This window comes from Mytilus trossulus, chromosome 10, assembly GCF_036588685.1.
Source record: "Mytilus trossulus isolate FHL-02 chromosome 10, PNRI_Mtr1.1.1.hap1, whole genome shotgun sequence".
Lineage (NCBI taxonomy): Eukaryota > Metazoa > Mollusca > Bivalvia > Mytilida > Mytilidae > Mytilus > Mytilus trossulus.
This window is the reverse complement of record NC_086382.1, coordinates 45,547,602-45,565,936: the sequence shown is the minus strand read 5'-3', so window position 1 is coordinate 45,565,936 and position 18,335 is coordinate 45,547,602. Positions and strand designations below refer to the sequence as shown.

The 18,335-nt window shown below is 30.2% G+C and overlaps 1 protein-coding gene across 5 annotated transcripts in view; it reads left to right on the top strand.

Moving 5' to 3' along the window:
- Positions 1 to 18,335, top strand: part of LOC134687451 (putative N-acetylated-alpha-linked acidic dipeptidase) — a 69,557-nt gene that overhangs the window by 39,339 nt on the left and 11,883 nt on the right. For 4 of the 5 annotated variants that reach the window (XM_063547758.1, XM_063547760.1, XM_063547763.1 and 1 more), the window contains 11 exons: positions 4,171 to 4,371; positions 5,311 to 5,376; positions 6,241 to 6,397; positions 7,160 to 7,288; positions 11,757 to 11,882; positions 12,559 to 12,736; positions 13,469 to 13,559; positions 16,103 to 16,192; positions 17,452 to 17,537; positions 17,813 to 17,932; positions 18,167 to 18,249. In XM_063547758.1, the coding sequence (XP_063403828.1) occupies positions 4,171 to 4,371; positions 5,311 to 5,376; positions 6,241 to 6,397; positions 7,160 to 7,288; positions 11,757 to 11,882; positions 12,559 to 12,736; positions 13,469 to 13,559; positions 16,103 to 16,192; positions 17,452 to 17,537; positions 17,813 to 17,932; positions 18,167 to 18,249 (1,327 nt within the window). Of the gene's footprint in view, positions 1 to 2,411; positions 2,546 to 4,170; positions 4,372 to 5,310; positions 5,377 to 6,240; positions 6,398 to 7,159; positions 7,289 to 11,756; positions 11,883 to 12,558; positions 12,737 to 13,468; positions 13,560 to 16,102; positions 16,193 to 17,451; positions 17,538 to 17,812; positions 17,933 to 18,166; positions 18,250 to 18,335 lie in introns of those variants that run through there. The other variant, XM_063547761.1, reaches the window with a different exon arrangement.

Genomic DNA, 18,335 nt, shown 5'->3' with positions numbered 1-18,335 from the left:
TTTACCTAGTTATGCGTTTTCAGAGTAATCGGTCATCAACTTACTGTTCTGTTTACACCGATTTTATAAGCGATAACAATTTCATATATATAATGGTCATGTATGAAACATACGTCACATTTTTTTGAATGTTTTTCAAATAAGAGCTACCTGAAAGTTTGTTACTATGAAAAGGAACTTGATTTTAATACTATGTAAAATGATCCGTAAACTTCCTGTTGCCGTATACTAAAGGCGGGAGTAGCATGAGTGAACAGTTAGATTGAGTCTGTGGTATTTTTGTATATAATATTGATTAACAATTATTGATCTACGTACATGTTTTAATGACCTGATAAAACTACTGTCAACATATTAAGGAAGTGATTAATAATATCAATCGACCCGATATCCTTTGTGGTTTATACAATCAAATATAACATTTACGTCCATCTTAAAGTATGCTATTGAAGAAGTAAAAAAGCTTTTATATAAACAATCACACCCAATCTGAAACCAAAAACATTTTAATAATCATAGATTTCAAAGTGTTTAGTAGGTGGGTCACATGTTATGTTTGCAGTTGAAATGCATGGATGCTAATGCATATCAAACACCAATTACTTGTCATAAGTGATTATTATGAAATGATCCTTATGAGAAAACTTACTATTTGATGAAGACACCCTTGTCGGAAAGTAAGCAGTTATGTAGAAACACAAGAAGATGTGTTAAGATGAGACGAATATCCACAAATATTAAAAGACCAAAATAAGACGCAATATACGGTTACCGTATGGCTTTCAGCAAATGAGTAAAACCAAAACCGTATAGTAAGCTATAAAGTCCCCGGTAAGGCAACATCTAAAACAACTCACACGAGACAACTAACGGTTTTTGTATGTACATTGTGTTAACGCACCCATCAGACTGAGACAGGTGGTCTACATGTAATAAAAGAAACTGAAAACATCAGTTGGACATGGCTTAATCCTCAAATCGATACTCTGCACAGCAACAATTGAAAGATAGACAAAAGTCAGAAAGTACTCAAAGTATGCAGTTACATTAAAACACTGGACACCCTTCTTGTTAGCGCTCTCATGTTTACAACTCTATTCAGAATCTTATGTTTGTATCAGCAATGCCTTTTGATACATTTTGTACTTTCGAAAATAAGTTGTGACCAAATATTTTAAACGAATTATTCCCCTTAGAAATACTATTTATAAGTTAACGGAAACCACTTTGCGCCTTCATTCCTCTAAGATAGTAATACAAGGATAGATAAGATACGTGAAACATAGGTGGCATTCAGACTCTGATCTTTTATTGTCATTAATATTAGTACAGAGTTTTCCGGTGTTAAACTGGAATATTGAAATCAAGAAAAGGATAATTATTGCTGTTATTAAAACATTTATTTAAAGTAAGTCACTAGGAACAAATTTCCTCACTATAATCACCAAAGATACATATTATTATACTTATTATCAGTGTTGTGTTTTTTGTGTGAAGGAAAAAGTAAAACACAAAAATACTGAACTCCGAGTAAAATTCAAAAGGGAAAGTCCAAAATCAAAAGCTTGAATTATGTAACACATATTAAAGGAAATTGTAAAATTATATACATGAAAAAGTTGATGACTTTTTGGCAGATTTTAATATATTTGGCACCATTTTATAACGCTCTATCTAGTTATCAAATCACGATGGTTTCCACGTAACTTTGAACTCGTAATGCAATTTTTCTATATATGTCCTTTTAGGATTAAACAATCTTACTTTTTTCTGATAATTTATAAAATAATGGAATTCTTTACATACCTCTAACTTTTTTCTAATCAATAAATGCACTATTGACCATATCGTGATGTAATGCGGGTTGATCTAAAAACAAATACAACATAATAATGCATATCTATTGAGGAGCACAAGTAAATGATAGGCGTTTATTTTATACATTATGAATCGATTTCCACCCGCCCTTCTTAAACTATATAAGTTAAGTATAAAACATACAGTACTTAAGCGTTATATTTAAAAGTTCTATTTATGTCTTTTGAGCTTTTTTGACACTCTTACTTTTGCCTGATAAGTTATTTGATAGTAGAATTCTTTGCATACCTTTAATTTATACCAAGTCATTAAATACATATGATTATAATGTGCCTATATCGATCAGGTGATTTAACCTAATACAGGTTGATCTAATAACAAATAAGATATGCAATCTATTTTTGCACCTTATAATGTATTTAATAATAAATAAATATTGATTAGCACATGTAAATGATAGGCGTTTTTTTTTTATATATATTACGAATAGATTTTCACCCGCCCTTCTCATACTTCTGAAATACTAGTTAATTCTAAAACATTCCAGTACTAAAGCGTAGGGGTTAATTGTAGTTATTGGTTCTCATTGATGCATTTCCAAGATCCAACCTTGTGTTATGATAGGTTGAATGAACACACACATGAGTCAATGTTGTGTTACAATTATATGTAGTTGAATATATTAAGATACTTGTATTTCATATCTTGCCAACATGTCGCGTGGAAAGTAAGTCGTTTTACCTTTATTAATTATACTCTTTAATATTTTTATAATTAGTACTGTTTGTTTAATTATTAGCGTTAATTGGTAATATAATATTTCTATTTTTTATGTTGAAAATTTATCTTAAAATTGTACGACTAAATTGCAGTAGTTAAAGTATTTGAAAGACGAATATAAATGTAAGAACAATGTTACTTATTTAGTATAGAAATAAAGGAATTATTATATTAACTTGTCAAACAAGCATTTTCATAACTTTTCTAGTATTTGGTGAATGTTCTTTATGGACTAACTTTCATAACTCCCCCCTCTAAAACAACAATAACAAGAACTACAACACCTTAGTGTATATCGCAGTGTATATCGCGTGGGAGAGGTTCTGATTGATCACCAGAACGTTGACTTTCTGTCATTTTCATAGATACGTTTGTTGGAATATCATTTATATATTAAACAGCATAAATAGTAGAATATTTTTGGAATAATTAAAAAAAAAATAGAAATTATATATTAAGTTTAGTAAAATGAAAATAACTATTACATGAAATATACAATAAACCATTTTAAAAATGAATTAAAATATGCTGCAATTGAAATCATATATTGCAACTGTATTATATAAATATTTATTAGTTTTATCTCTTTGGTTTACTTCCTAGTAATTTAAATGTTACCCTCTAAATACATTTTAAATATAAATAAAAGATTAATTCTCATTTACGCACTTACAAGTTTGTAATTTTGAATTTATTTACATGTTGTTGTTCATGATATGATTTTTTTAAGGTTTGTGGTTTGATCGATATTTACAACTGACAAAACAGGTCACTTATGATTTTATCTTTATCTTTACTATATAATTTAGTTTGTCCTCTAACTACAACATACTTATTAACCTTTAAGTGTAGTTAATATGATTTTTTAAATCTTGTAAATGACTTCAGTATACATCACACTTAGTAATCTTATTTCCAAAAGAGTAATTACAAATGATAATGTTTGATCCAGCTATATGACAACACTTTATGACTCTATCTTCTCCCATAACACAAACGTAAGGGTTTTAATTGTGCGTTGTAATTCTTTTTTACGATGATTTCTCCATATAGTTTCACCTTATTCCATAATTATGATGGTATGAAGAGTATGTAAATGAAAACAATCTACTTGTGTTGTTTCATTGTCTCAATTGGACCAGAATACTGTTTTAAAAAAGTAATTAATCTATGTATAAAGAAAAGACATGCAGCGTAATTCAAACTATATCTTAACTTAAGTATAGGTCATGTGACTACAGTCTTTACCTTTGCTGAACCACAGTAATATTTCTAAAGCATATGCTACTTATCCCTATGTGTATATGCTTGTGTATAAAAATACACGAAACAGTATCCCAAATAAATCCGGGATTATAATTTTACAAATTCGCAACGTTCAATCGAATTACATATAAACAGTATATTCAGTGGCGGGTCCAGGATTGGGCGTAGAAGTTGAAGCCAAAGATATCATGTTCTATGATTGTCTGCGGGGAATAATGCTCCTCCAATTCAAATTATTTTATTTTCTATCAGAAATTGGTTGTATACTTTTGAAGTAATCTGACATATAAACTCTTTCTTCTTCAGGTTTTCTAATCTGTCGTTGGCAGATGATCCAAAGATGGTAATGAAGTCGAATAGGTGTAACCGATGTTACTTAGCAACGCTTCTTATATCTTGTCTGGCGTTTTTGACTGTTGGAATTCTAATTGGCTATTTCGTAAAGGATAATACCACACCAAATGATAACGAAACAAATCCATCTTTAGGCCTTGCGGGCCAGCCAAGGTGAGTTCAGTAACAGAAGTGAAAACAGCCCCAAAGACCCAATCAACTTAACATGTTAATAACAACTTTTGCATTAGTGTATAACTTTTATGATTATACCAGAAATTTATATTGATATCGGTCATTTATATTAGATTGACATCTAACTAATGATAGCTGGTGTGTAACATGCATTGATACAATCTTGACCATACTTTGAAAAAAAACCAAAACAACCATATATATTTAAAACCGATTAAGTTGACCGTGATATATAAAGACGAACAAGCTGCTATTTTTGTTGCCAAATTTGGACAGAAAATATGAACACCAATAACACATTTTGAAAGTATGTAATTCCTACGAATGTTACAAATCATATACAATCAGTAAGAGAAAAAAGAAGAAAATTTGATGATGTAACAGAGTCAAATAATAACACAAATAAGTAAAGGTTAGACCACTCACTGTCTGATATTTAACAGACAGAAGAAACAAAGTCCAATAAAAAATCGTCCAACAAACCGAATTATATGGCTATGTTTGATACCAAGTTACTTGATACATGATACTTGTCATGTGGTATTTGCTATATGCTGTACTCGATCTCAGAAAGAGAGACGAAATATACCAAAGGGACATTCAAACATAAAAGTTAACAACGCCATAAAATGCAGAAAAAAAATAAGAGACAAACTACAGTATACATATCACAACATAGGAAACTAAAGACTAAGAAACGAATACTCCACCAAAACCTAGGGATGATACCAGCTGCTCTAGAAGGGCAGAAAGATCATGTGCCATATACGACACCTGATTTATCAATTGATTGCCAAATTGTGATGTGTTTTAATCACAAATTTGTTTAAAATATTCATATGTGTGCTATGATGATTGAGATGAAAAAGAAAAGTTCACCTTCAAATGTTTAAATTGCTCATCTTTTTCCCATTACAGTGTAGAAGAAGCCATAAGGAAAATTATAAACAGATTAGATAAATCAAAGATTAAAGAAAACCTCAGGTAATACGATGTTTTAAAGGTTACATTGTATAAAAATAGAACAATACAATTTATAATTCAAATATAAAAAAAAATCAACAAAGGACATATACAATATTGATGTTCGCTGTCGTTTAACTGTCATATTAACCTTGACAAGGGTTAAATATGGTGTTGTTAAGTACGGTACACATACATATATATATATATATAATATATATTTGGTAACAGTACATGAGCTGGGAATCACAAGAACAATTTTGTTTCGCATAAAATTCTATGACAAAATCCTTTAATAGATACCATGGCCTCTTTTAATTCTGTAACATGTACGTTATTATAAGGTTGTCATATCATGATTTATATCAAAATCAAATTTGAAAATATAAGTGCGATGAAGCGATTTTTATGCAGTTACCTGAGCACCCAACTATTTGAAAGTCAATGTAGTATAAAGTCATGAGTGCTTAAGTTATTGCTAAAGAGCTTTTAGTTTTAAAATTTACGCTACTGGCACTTGGAACAAAATTACATAATGTATTTGATTTTATGTAATATTTGACATTAGGAAATTGTTTAAGGGGAAACGTTTTGAATTTGTTATTTGATGATAAGTTTTTCTTCACAGAAGCCTGTTGTACTTTATTCAAATCCATGATGATTCAATTTTAAAAACATATATCTATTTCTTATTAAACATACCATGTTTCATTTCCTTATAATACGTTTGGATTATTAAGAATCATATGATAAAATTCATAACTTTATTTTTATTGTTGCTTCCTGTGCTTTGATAGAAGAAAAAAAAAAACCAATTATTTAAATGGTCATACATCAACTTATGGGAAAAGCCGATTTGAAATGATATTTCAAACTTAATTACAGACTATACGCCAGTGATACACGTATGTCTGGTACCCCTGGTGGAAATGAATTAGTACACATACTGGAAAAAAGTTGGAAAGAAGCTGGGATCGACAGTGTTAAAACTACCCCTTACGATGTACTTATGTCTTACCCTAATGATACACATCCAAATAAGGTATGATAACACAACAAGTATCTTTAATCGGGCATTAGTGGTATGGTTATAAGATATCAGTGAAATAATAAAAATACCAAACTCAGGGGAAAATTCAAAATAGAAAGTCCTTAATAAAAAAATCCATTATATTGACAAAAATAGGTGAACTAAACAAAATACATAAAAGGTAAAAATGTCAAAAAAATGGGAACAGCTGTCAACATTGTCTTATAATCTTTGACATTATATAAACACATAAATATGACAACAAAGAAAAACAAAGAAAAACCAAAAGGTATTATAGACAACGCACACAATCAAAAAAGATAAGAAAGGAACAATTTACCATATCACAATATTAAAATGGATATAACCAAAAATAGACTTAACAGTAAATGTTATGATTTACAGAGACAAATAAAAGAATTGAGATGATAAACAACGCCAGTAGATATAATCTATACTTTAAGACCATCGTGTATTATTTGTGGAATTGATAAGAATATTTATCAACAAGGTCTTTGTATCTTCCATTGCACTTTTTAAGATAAAGGACGAGACGTTCTTTGTAGTAACATATTTTGCTCAGACAGTGGTGACCCTTAGTATATATGCATTATTTTTTATTTATATTTTATGATATACAAATGTAATATTACGACATATAAAAAGGAATATGGATCATGATACTATTTTAGTATTAGATTTGACACTGTGTTATAAAAAATACAAAATTTTATAACGTTTAGATAAATCAAATTTTTTGTTCTCTATTTTTAGATTCAGTTACTTTCTGGAAACACTGTTTTGTTTGAGTCTGCAACAGCAGAAAAGGCATTAGATGCTGACAGTAACAAGAAAACTATTGTAGCGCCATTTAATGCGTTTGCATCCGCTGGAGTAGCAGAAGTAAGTTCTTAGTGTTTTTATTTCAATAATAGACCTAATATTTTGTTTAATACTGATATTAAATATGATATTGATGCATTGTGAAAATATATTTTATCACAAAGAAGTAAAGTTATCAATATTTTATCACTTTTATTTAGGAAAATGATTTCAACTGTCCTTTTTAGGTAATTTTCTTTAGTTTTCTTGCTGAATTTGAAATTTTGTGTTGATTTTATTTTTAGGCTTTATTACATTAACTTGAAAAGATGGAGGGGACAAAAAACCGCACAGTGTGGTTGCCACCTTCTCCTCAACCCTGTACAACATCTGTTGTTGTATAAGTGCTGGAAATAAAATAATTTCAATATATTTACGTTTGATAAAGATTATATAATCCCATTTAAATTTTGAAGCAAAGTGTATACTTGAATGAGTAATTATATGGCTCAAAGCTCATTTTTATATGTTCCCAAGGTTTGGCATTTCCTGTGTTTGCTAAACTGAAAATGCATATATTCTCATCACTTATCAATCGTAAAATGATGTAATGCTAAGCTTGATAATATTTCTGTATGAATCAGTAGGTTTTTAATTCAAGGCATATTGATTTAAAAATGAAATTGATGAGAATAGCTTACTGCTACAAATGCTGCTAATTCAGAATATATATTTTCTAACTATAGGCGTTTGCCTTGAAATAATTATCATGTTCCTTTAAATGCAATTTTATGTTCCATGCCTCTAGGATGATTCAGCCAATATATTTGACGAAACTAATAAATTTTATTTTCTGCTGCACCAACAAATTATTTATTTCAAATTTAGTTCGCCCTTTCAATTTTCTTTCTTGTCATGTGTCAAGATGATTTCATCAAATGAAACAGAAGCGTGAAGTTATTTAAAATTTGTGTTAATGTGTAAATTATCTGGATGCCTGTGACATTATGCAATAAATGCATAATACAGAAATGTAATGGATATCTCTCCCATTAGTCGTAATCTTCGGAATACATTATTATTAAATTGGAGAATTTAGTTTATCAGTTATACTTCAAATGAATAGAATGCATATGCACATGATATATGTAGTTTATAGTATCAAACACCTTTGTATGACCTCTATAATTGATTTGCATATGAATGATATTAAGACTATACGGACATTGTAGTGTGAATCAAATTAAATTCTTAGTAGTCTTATTATTTTTTTAATTTAAACATTGAATTCAATATGGGTAGTTAATGATATCATTGTATTTTATGTTGTATCTTTTTATTTTGATGTCTATCATTAACAGATAGCTAATCACTTTTTACGTCCGGTTGAATTTCATTTAATTTTGACTTGTATGTTTGAATTTTTTTCACGAATCACTGCTGGTTGATAAATCCAAATAAATAACGCTATGAAAGTAAAAATATGCATATCAGAAAAGAATCGTACCCTAATTATTAAATAACCTTTGACAGCGATGTAGTGACAACAAATCTGCGACTGCATACGATCTATTTCCAAATCTCTTTTAGTTTGGGGTATGTGTAAATACGATACTGTTACAATGAGTACAACAGAGCCAGTTTCAATATAAATTATCATTCTAGTTGAAGCAGTTAAATGTTATGAACTGTCATGCCAATGTTTTAACCCGACTCTTCTATTGGCTTATTCTCTCGACGCGCTGATACACGAAATATAGATGCAGTCTCTCTCATATAGTTTTTAAAATTTTCTTACGAAACACTATGGTTTACCAGCGAAGGTATATAGTACCTTAGCAAAATGTGGCAAAACTTTTTGAATTTTTATGCTGTTTAATTTCGTAATTGATTTTGCCTTCAAACTAAACTGTTTAATACAGTGCAACCGATGAGTTCAATATAAACGAATTGCGAGGCTGATGTATTTATACATATACACCTGTTATCATGTCGATTTCGTTGCTGGACCCTGAGAATATCATTAGCCCAGTAGTGATAAAAATATTGACACGAAGAATAAGTTATGCGATCATTCTCTGTGAATTTATTATACATTTATAGTTTAAATCGTCAAGTATCACTTATGTGGTCATTTTCTGTGCATTTATTATTCATTCCAGGTTAAAATTATTCAAAACTATTTAGTCTACCCAAGTTTTAGATGGCCTCAGACAGATTTGGCACCACTGCATAGTTTTTGCTTTTAAATTCGTTATTGTTTTGGCTCCAACTGTTTAGATTTTAGTGCCTCTTATATGTCGTATGAAGGAGAAGCAGACGAATAGAACTTTTTACATACCAACTAATACGCCTGGTATCTTTGATACTGTTAACCTCTGCCCCAATATATTTTTACCAACTTTGGCATGTACCTCTATACAAAAAAGTATATACAGATATTTTGTTGGTTCAAACGTCCTACTAATGAATACCAAACAGCTCATCCTTTCAAGTATTAAACATTGATCATATATTCTTTGAACTAATATCTCAAAATTAATTTAACTTTCCTTATTTATTTATATTTAAGGAACACAATTAATGACATTTATAACTTCATCGAGAAGAAGTTTCGAAATCAATTTATTATATTTTTCGGGTCATATTTTTTCTGTATATATTCTTGCATTGCAACCGTTTAATTAAATGGTATTGTATGTCCGAAGGACATGAGCAATTAAAGTGTTAGTGAAACATAATTCACAGCTATTGTAGTGTTGATTGACAAAACTTTCGATTGTCACTGCTTAAGGTGGGTAACCTACATACCTATTGTAACCGTAATCTAGCAATAACATCATTAGCCAACCGCTCGGATATAATTTTATACCATTCTTTGTTACGATTTAAGACATCTTGGTTGACGTCAATAGCAGTATCTATTTTCTTCTCAAATTATCGTCAATTTAATTGTGTGTATCCAAAGCCTACTGCAAAGTTTTTACACTCGTACCAACCGTTGAGCTCTGTTCCAGATATGACGTCTTTGATTATTCATTATTAGACATTTACTAACTTATAAGCCCTGACCCTAAAGTTAATCATAACAAATACCTAACACCAACATTGGTTCCACTAATGAGTCTATGCAGACGCGCTGGTCATTGATGATACAAAACATATAATATTACTTTTTGATATGAGAGCCACTAATATGTATTATGCAGACGAAACACACGTCTTGCATACCAAATGTCCCCCAGTGTAACCCTTTAGTCTTCTACAGACATATCACACGTGTGGTGTATCTCGTTTTGAGTCTATAGACTTACACAAGCGGAACGTGGGTCTTGCATACCAAATTATAAGCCTTATATCTTTGATGATCAGTATCAATATTTGGGGATATACTACTGCTGAAAGTTGTTTCGTAAACGAGGGATCACAAACCCAGTAGATCGCACATAAGTGCTGACAAGAAATTTTGATATGTTTATTTTTCTGTAAATTTTCCTTTGCTTAAATGTTGTTCAAAACACTAATGTTTTATTTCGGAGGAACGGATTGCCTTAGTCGTATTGGCTAATTTTCGTTTATAAATAGTCTTCAACTTAATATCCCTATTCAGGCTCGAAACCTAAAACTAACTAATCAAAACCCCTATTTGGAGAACAAACCAAGAACATGGTCCACTTATGTCAGCGAATGCTATTTTTTTTTCATAAACATCACAGTTACGTCATCAGGGAGGAATAAATAAGTAGCAAAAACGTTTTGCCTTTTTTCGTTTTCAACCAAAAACCTTAAATATATAGTTAATTCTTAAATAAGACCTTATTATTCATCTACTCCTTTGATAACAGATGACAATGATTTGTCCTTATTTGGATGTTTTAATAGTAAAATACCATGCGAAAAAAATGTAAAATATCAAAAATACCAAACTCGGAGGAAAATTCTAAACGGGAAGTCCCTAAAGCAAATGGCAAAATCGTAAGCTTAAATACATCTTACGAATTTGGACATTGCACACACTTCTAAGGTTTTGCATTGGAGCTGTGAGTATAATGATGAAAAAGTTAACATCTATAAAATTACTAAACATAGCTGAACCAAATTAAACACAAATGTCGGAAACAGTTAAGTACTTCCTAGTTGTTGTTCTTTGGTGTTCATAAACCAACCATCTTGACTTGCATTTGGAACTTAATGTTACATTGATACCTCATGAACATAAAGTTTCTGTTTGAGAACTACCATATCAGTTGAAATCATATTTGTCAGTTAAGCAAACCACTTGCTTATCATACGGATAACTAGGTAAAGTGTGTAAAATAATTTTCGTGAATTAGTTTTATCCACTTGATGACTGTTATATATTTTTTCTGATGAAACCTCTTTACAAATTGGTTCATTGATAAGCCAAGTGATGCCATTGTTGTCTCAGGATTGCAGATCAACTTCCAACTTGTTTTTATGGTGTTCATTAACATTCCTCACACTTTGAAATAAAAAAAAAACAACTTTGAATTCCAAAATATAATGATAACAAATGATTTAATTTTAGGGCGACCTCGTATATGTTAACTATGCGAGAATAGAAGACTTTATGTATTTAACAAAGAACCTAAGTATGGATTTAACTGGGAAAGTATTGATTGCTAGATATGGGAAGATATTTAGAGGATCTAAGGTAAATATACAAGCATTTCTAGATTATGAATTATATACTTGCGTTATAATAAAAGCAAGTGTCACAATTAGACCCAGAAAATATGGTCATGTGGACGGTATAAGGAAGTTGGGATAAGTAAAGGAAATAATGTTATCAGGGATAAAAAGTCTAGTTAGTTTGGAACAGAGAAATCCGACTTTAGTAGTTGGTATGTCAGGATAATAGAATTGAGAGTCACGAGAAGGAAAACTGAATTCTTTGTTTTGGTCATAGATCCCTGGTTTACTCATCAATCTGTTTCAAATTTTAGAAGAATATTTCGATATTTCGATAGCATTGCTGGGTCTGTCTGTAGTATTTGTTGTTCCTAAAGTATAATCAGACATATTGAACAGTAATAAGAAAAAAAAATGAAGTGATGATTCAAGTTTCAAACCTTAAGAATTGTATGATTCTTTTGAAGATAAATTTGGCAAATGAAACAATTTTTTCCCATCAACATACATTAGGTATCTTTGTAAATATTATTCTGGACCTTTTTTCTGCCCTTTATGTTCATTTGTTTCTGTTTTGGGAGAGAGGAAGAAATGTATATGAATTTTTTTGGTTATAGTGGTCTTTTCATTTGGTCCTTGGAAACTAAATTTGACAATTTTAAAAAACTGAAACGTTATATGCCATAACTACATTTTAGGTAGAAAATGCACAAAACCACAATGCCTCAGGAATTGTAATGTACACGGACCCGTCCGATTTTAATATGGCAGGAGAAGCTACATATCCTAACTCGTGGTGGTTGCCAGATACTGGAGTCCAACGTGGAACTGTCGGTCCTGATGGAGATTTCCTTACCCCATTTTATCCCGCAAAAGGTACACTTATTAAAAGTCTTATAGAAGAAACAACTATACCAAACGCATTCACATAAATGAAAATAAGGCTTAAACAGTTGAAGTCATAAATAGATAAAACAGAACGATTTTGACCTTTGTTCATACAAACATCCTGAATCAATTATGTAAAAAGAAAACGATAATACAAAGAGACATCCGAAAACGAATAAGAAACTTGCAACAACAGATGAAAACAAAAGGACAAAAAATATAGCAAAACATGGGAAAGGAATCAGAGCTTTGTAGGAGGGAGATATTGTCCTTATTTTCAATCAATTGAACAACTATATTCGTAATTTTATTTGAAAAATTTTTAACAGTAAAAATATATTCACACAGAAGTATTAAAATGAATTGTCAATTATATACTTAATAAGGAAATTGCACTCTTTATTTAGAAATGAAACCATTAAGAGGGAAATTGTAAATTTATTAAGATTGTCTACGTATATCCTGTAATATAACTGTCTTATGTTACTTTTCTTAAATTAGCAGTTTTTTAACATTTGCTAAGGTCTAATTTGTTTGTAGGATTTGATTATAAACCAGATTGAAAAATAATCAAGTCTTAATACAACTATTAATTTGAATATTTTCTGATTTATCATTAGCCAGCTATATTTCTTTTACTACTTGTATACCAAATTAAAAAATAATAAAGCTTTTCCTTGCGAATTTGCATGCATTTAAAATGTATATATTTTTTAATAGATTATGCTTATCGTAAAACTGAAAAAGATATCGCCGAATTCCGCATACCTGCACAACCTATTAGTTATGGTGATGCTGAGAAATTTCTCAGGTAAATTATACTTTGTAACACAAATGCTTTATATATGTGTTTTAAATTTGCTGAAAAATATACCAAACAATATTATTGGAGACACCACCCTAAATTGATACAATTGCTTTCTAAACAAAATATTAAAGTACTAAACAATCTTGGTAAATACTAAAAATTAGCTGAGATACTACACTTCTTATTGTTAAAAAATTAAACAAAATCATACTCTGGGTCATACTTGAAATTGTAGTGTATTTGAATGATTTAATGTATCTAAAAGTAGTAAACATTTTATCTGTGTATGTGATATGGTGCGTGTTTAATTTATTTGACAAAAAATGTATTTATATTTTATAAGCTGTACTTGGTTTTGGAATGAAGTATTAAAAATGTTGTTTTAAAATAGTGTTACCATTTGACTTGTCTTTGTTATGAATTTATTGCTGTCTTATTATGGGACATTTTGTTATATGGTGACTTGAAAAACACCAGTACCACTCAGATTACAATTCTACCTTGACAGGTAAGTTTGTATCTAGCCTATAAAATACTTATTTAGCCTTGATAATTGAAAGGTCAGTTTATCCCATTCATACAAAAGAAGTTGGTAAAATTGGCTTCATGCCATTTACCTTGTCCAAAATTAAGGTCACTTTATTGTTATTGTGATATTGTTAAAGTACAAAAGAACCCTATATTCTGACCAATGCTTAAACTTTGTGCATCTTGATTCAATTGTTTAAAATATGTAAATGTTGAATTTTAGGGGTTACTTTCTGCCTTTTTTTTAAATGTTAGTTTTCTTTTCAGATATAAAAAAAAACTATCGGCTTGACTTTATAGAAATAGACTATGCTTGCAGGTTCTCTTGTTTTTTGTTTACACCAAATTCTAACGGATTATTAAATTTAGTTGCAAAATATTTTAAACGAGAGCTGAATTTTTTTTTTATCTTTTAATGTGAATTGAAGGTTAGATAATTATAATGTGAATTAGAATGAAGAAAACATCTTGGTCCCCAAAAAAATCATCAATCAGGATATAAAATTCCAAATATTAATTTATTATAATACTAAAATAAGTTCATATAGAATAAACTTTCTTAGATTTTATTGATTCCTTTTAAATTGAAATCTCAAGCCACTGTTTTGCATGTTTAGGTCATGTCCCAACAAAAAAATCAATAAATATGACAGTACAATGTACTCTAAGCACAAACACATAAGGTCACTGTGAAATAGACATCTAGGGCAGGAGCAAACTGCCAGTTTGACTAGATCTCTAGTTTAAAACCAGTTTGACTAGATGTCTAGATTATTCTTGGAATAACAATGGTGTGGCCTATATTTTGACAATGTAAATAACATGAGGACCTGGATGGGTTTTTTTAATATCTGTATTCTTTAAAGTTTTAGGGCATTTTCTTTTAATAGCCTTGAAATAACTCATTCTGTAAAATTCTCATGAAAATGATTTTACTATTTAGTCTTTCTGTTAAAAGATTATTTATCAATTATGTACAATGTACATTGATCATGATTATATTATCAGTATTGCATTACAGTTACCTAAGTAACCCTTTATTTTGCACAGTTATTCTTTATACTTTTGCAATGCAGTAAATTATTCTCTATTCTTTATTTTGATGTTCATTTTCTCTATTCTCTATTATTTTTTGTTGCTTTTACATGTATTCTCTATTCTGTAAACCCCATTCTGACCCTCATAGGTAAAATTCTTTTGTATGTATGGGATAAACTGACCTTTCAATTCTCAAGGCTAAATAAGTATTTTATAGGCTAGATACAAACTTACCTGTCAAGGTAGAATTGTTATCTGAGTGGTACCGGTGTTTTTCAAGTCACCATAAGGCAAAGAAAAAGTATGTGGTGATTTCAGATAATTTGATTAAATTTCTACATATAAATATGTTACAAATTGTATTTGTTGAATACATATTTCGGCTAGGTGGACATGTAACTTGTTGTTACATATTTTATTTATTAAGTAAAAACTCATTATTCATTAAGATAGAATTACACCATTTGTCAAATATTTTATGTAGTGTTCTTATATAGCAGGTTATTTTAATGAAGGTCAAAAACACATGCTTAGAGGATGAAACTTATGTTTTAAATTTGTATATTAAGTTCACTTTATACGTACTTCACACAGCGTGTTTTCCTTTTATCCAGATTAAGTGATTACATTTGTTTTACCTGTTAAATGGAAGTTTATATGGGACATTGTCATTGAATAACATGTTGTTCCTTTTTTTTTCCAAAATACAAAAGAATGAAAATAATCATGTACTTTTGTTCCTCTCAAATGTTATACTGCTGCATAAAAAAAAAACAAAAAAAACAATCAATTATTACCGAGTGTTTATAGCATTGGCATCAGACTTTCTCAATTGAAATTCTAAAGTCAAATATATCAAGCTATATGTAACCTTTTAATTTGTATGGAAATTTACGCTATTTAAGTTAAGTTTTAGTTTGCAGTGTCTTTGAAATGTTCACTTAAATCTTACATTCTCTAATTTTCTTATAATTTGACAGGGAATTAAACGGAGTAGAGGCACCAGCAGATTGGAGGGGAAAACTAAATATTACATACAGAATTGGAACTGGATTCTCAAATGCCAGTTTGTAAGTTATTAAAACTTTGTATCAAGTATCAACATGTCTGCAAAGATTCTCTTTCATTTCTTTTCAACTTAAACAAGCTGATAATAATAAAGTTTGTCATGTATAGTAGTAAGTATGAAGCTGAAAAGCAGTTGGAATCAACAGTTCGTGGCGATCAGTGTTATTGTTGAAGGAAAACATAGTGCCCGAACACAACAACCGATCATCGATTAAAAACTTACAATCAAAGTCAATTAAGATTCGATTCGGGAGCACCTATCATCTTTGTTATTCCAATTCACTACCTCGGTGTTTACAGTCTAGTGATCCAGTCGTTAGACTACTAAGACTACTTTGATAACTTTACCACCGAGACTATATGATTGAAGATAATGGTCTTCAATGTGTATCCGCTTTTTATCATTCATTAAATAAATTCGAACAAAACTATATGAAACATTAAAATTTTACAAAAATTGTAACTTATAGCATGTTAAAAAACGATAGAATCAGTCCCGGCAGCGTCCCTATTCTACGGAATGCGATTCATCATAGATCAGAGTATCAAGACAGTGAACTTACGCTGACGGAAGATCAGTTAGAAAACTGTCACCATATCACGTATAAGATACTCTGGAAACGCAATCCTATCACAGTCTGTTTGTCCACATTGCAAATTACTTTGTCTGGGGTCTGTCGTATCGTGTTCTGTAATTATCGGGACTCACACAGGGGTACTGATGCTGAATCTCGTATTTATAACGGTGATTTTCCGGAATGGTTTCAGCAAAGACTGTTTGCATTCGGTAAGCTGTGGCTTTTAACTTGACTCAATTGGCAAAATAACAGCATTGACAAATTTCTCCAGATCATCCCCATTCCACAGGACACCATCCAGGAAACACAGAACATTGTTACGATTTTGATCCAATACAGCAAAATCTCTTACGACATAGTCACGATTGTATTCTGACTAAACAAAATGGAACCATAATTCTTACTTTTCAAAGGTGAATTTCGAAAACATTTCGCAATTTCTAGGGAGATAACTGATTGAAACTTACTACATTTGTAAGATCCAACTCGATTCTCATGTAGGTAGATATCATTTTTCATACTGTTTATTCCATGCGTGTGTGATTATGTCAATTTAGACCTGAAATAAACGTTCTTGGCAATCAAAAGATATTTTAGTACTAACATTTATTTTATCTTCATTTTTTTATATGAGATATACATTAACTGTTTTGATTGATCATGTATGCATATTTGTATTTTAGGAGAGCCAAATTAATTGTGAACAACTTCGAAGAAATAAGGACTATTTATAATGTCATTGGATATATAAAGGGATCTGTTGAACCAGGTAAAAATATTTCATTATATCATCAACGAAAACACTTTTTCATAACCTTTTTCTATGTTATCGCTTATCCCAGTTATCAATTTATTTGAAAAGAAATGACAGTATATAGTTCTTTGTATTTGATATGCAAATGATTTATAGTAGGAGGTTTTAATAAAATTTACGATGTACAATCTTTGAAGAACAAAATGTACAAGTAATCTACAGATTATCAACAAATATATGAAGACAATGTTCCAACTGCACAATATCGTTAACTCCTAGTTCCATTTCAGATCGGTATATATTACTGGGGAATCACTACGATGCCTGGGTATTCGGTTCTATTGATCCTTTATCTGGTACAGCAGCATTAACAGAAATTATCCACAGTCTTGGTGATATGCTCAAACAAGGTATTTATAGTTTAAACATATTTTATAATGATTTACTTTTATAAGTTGTTACTTGGATGGACAGTTGTCTCATTGGCACTCATACCACATCTTCCTATATAACTTATTATTTATAATGAATTGGGAAACAAGTGATTACAACTTATACTAATCTCTTTCTACTTTGCGGGTGCGAGTTGATGTTGATGTCCCAATTATATGAAATAGATATGAATATTGAATTTATTATTTTAGGTATAAGACCAAAGCGTACCATTGTGTTCTGTTCATGGGGAGCTGAAGAACATGGTTTATTTGGTTCAACAGAATGGGTTGAGGTAATAATTTCATATGCAATTGCATTCCATATGACATGTTTTCAGTTATAATTGTGTTTATGTTCAATCGAATGATGCTAATATAA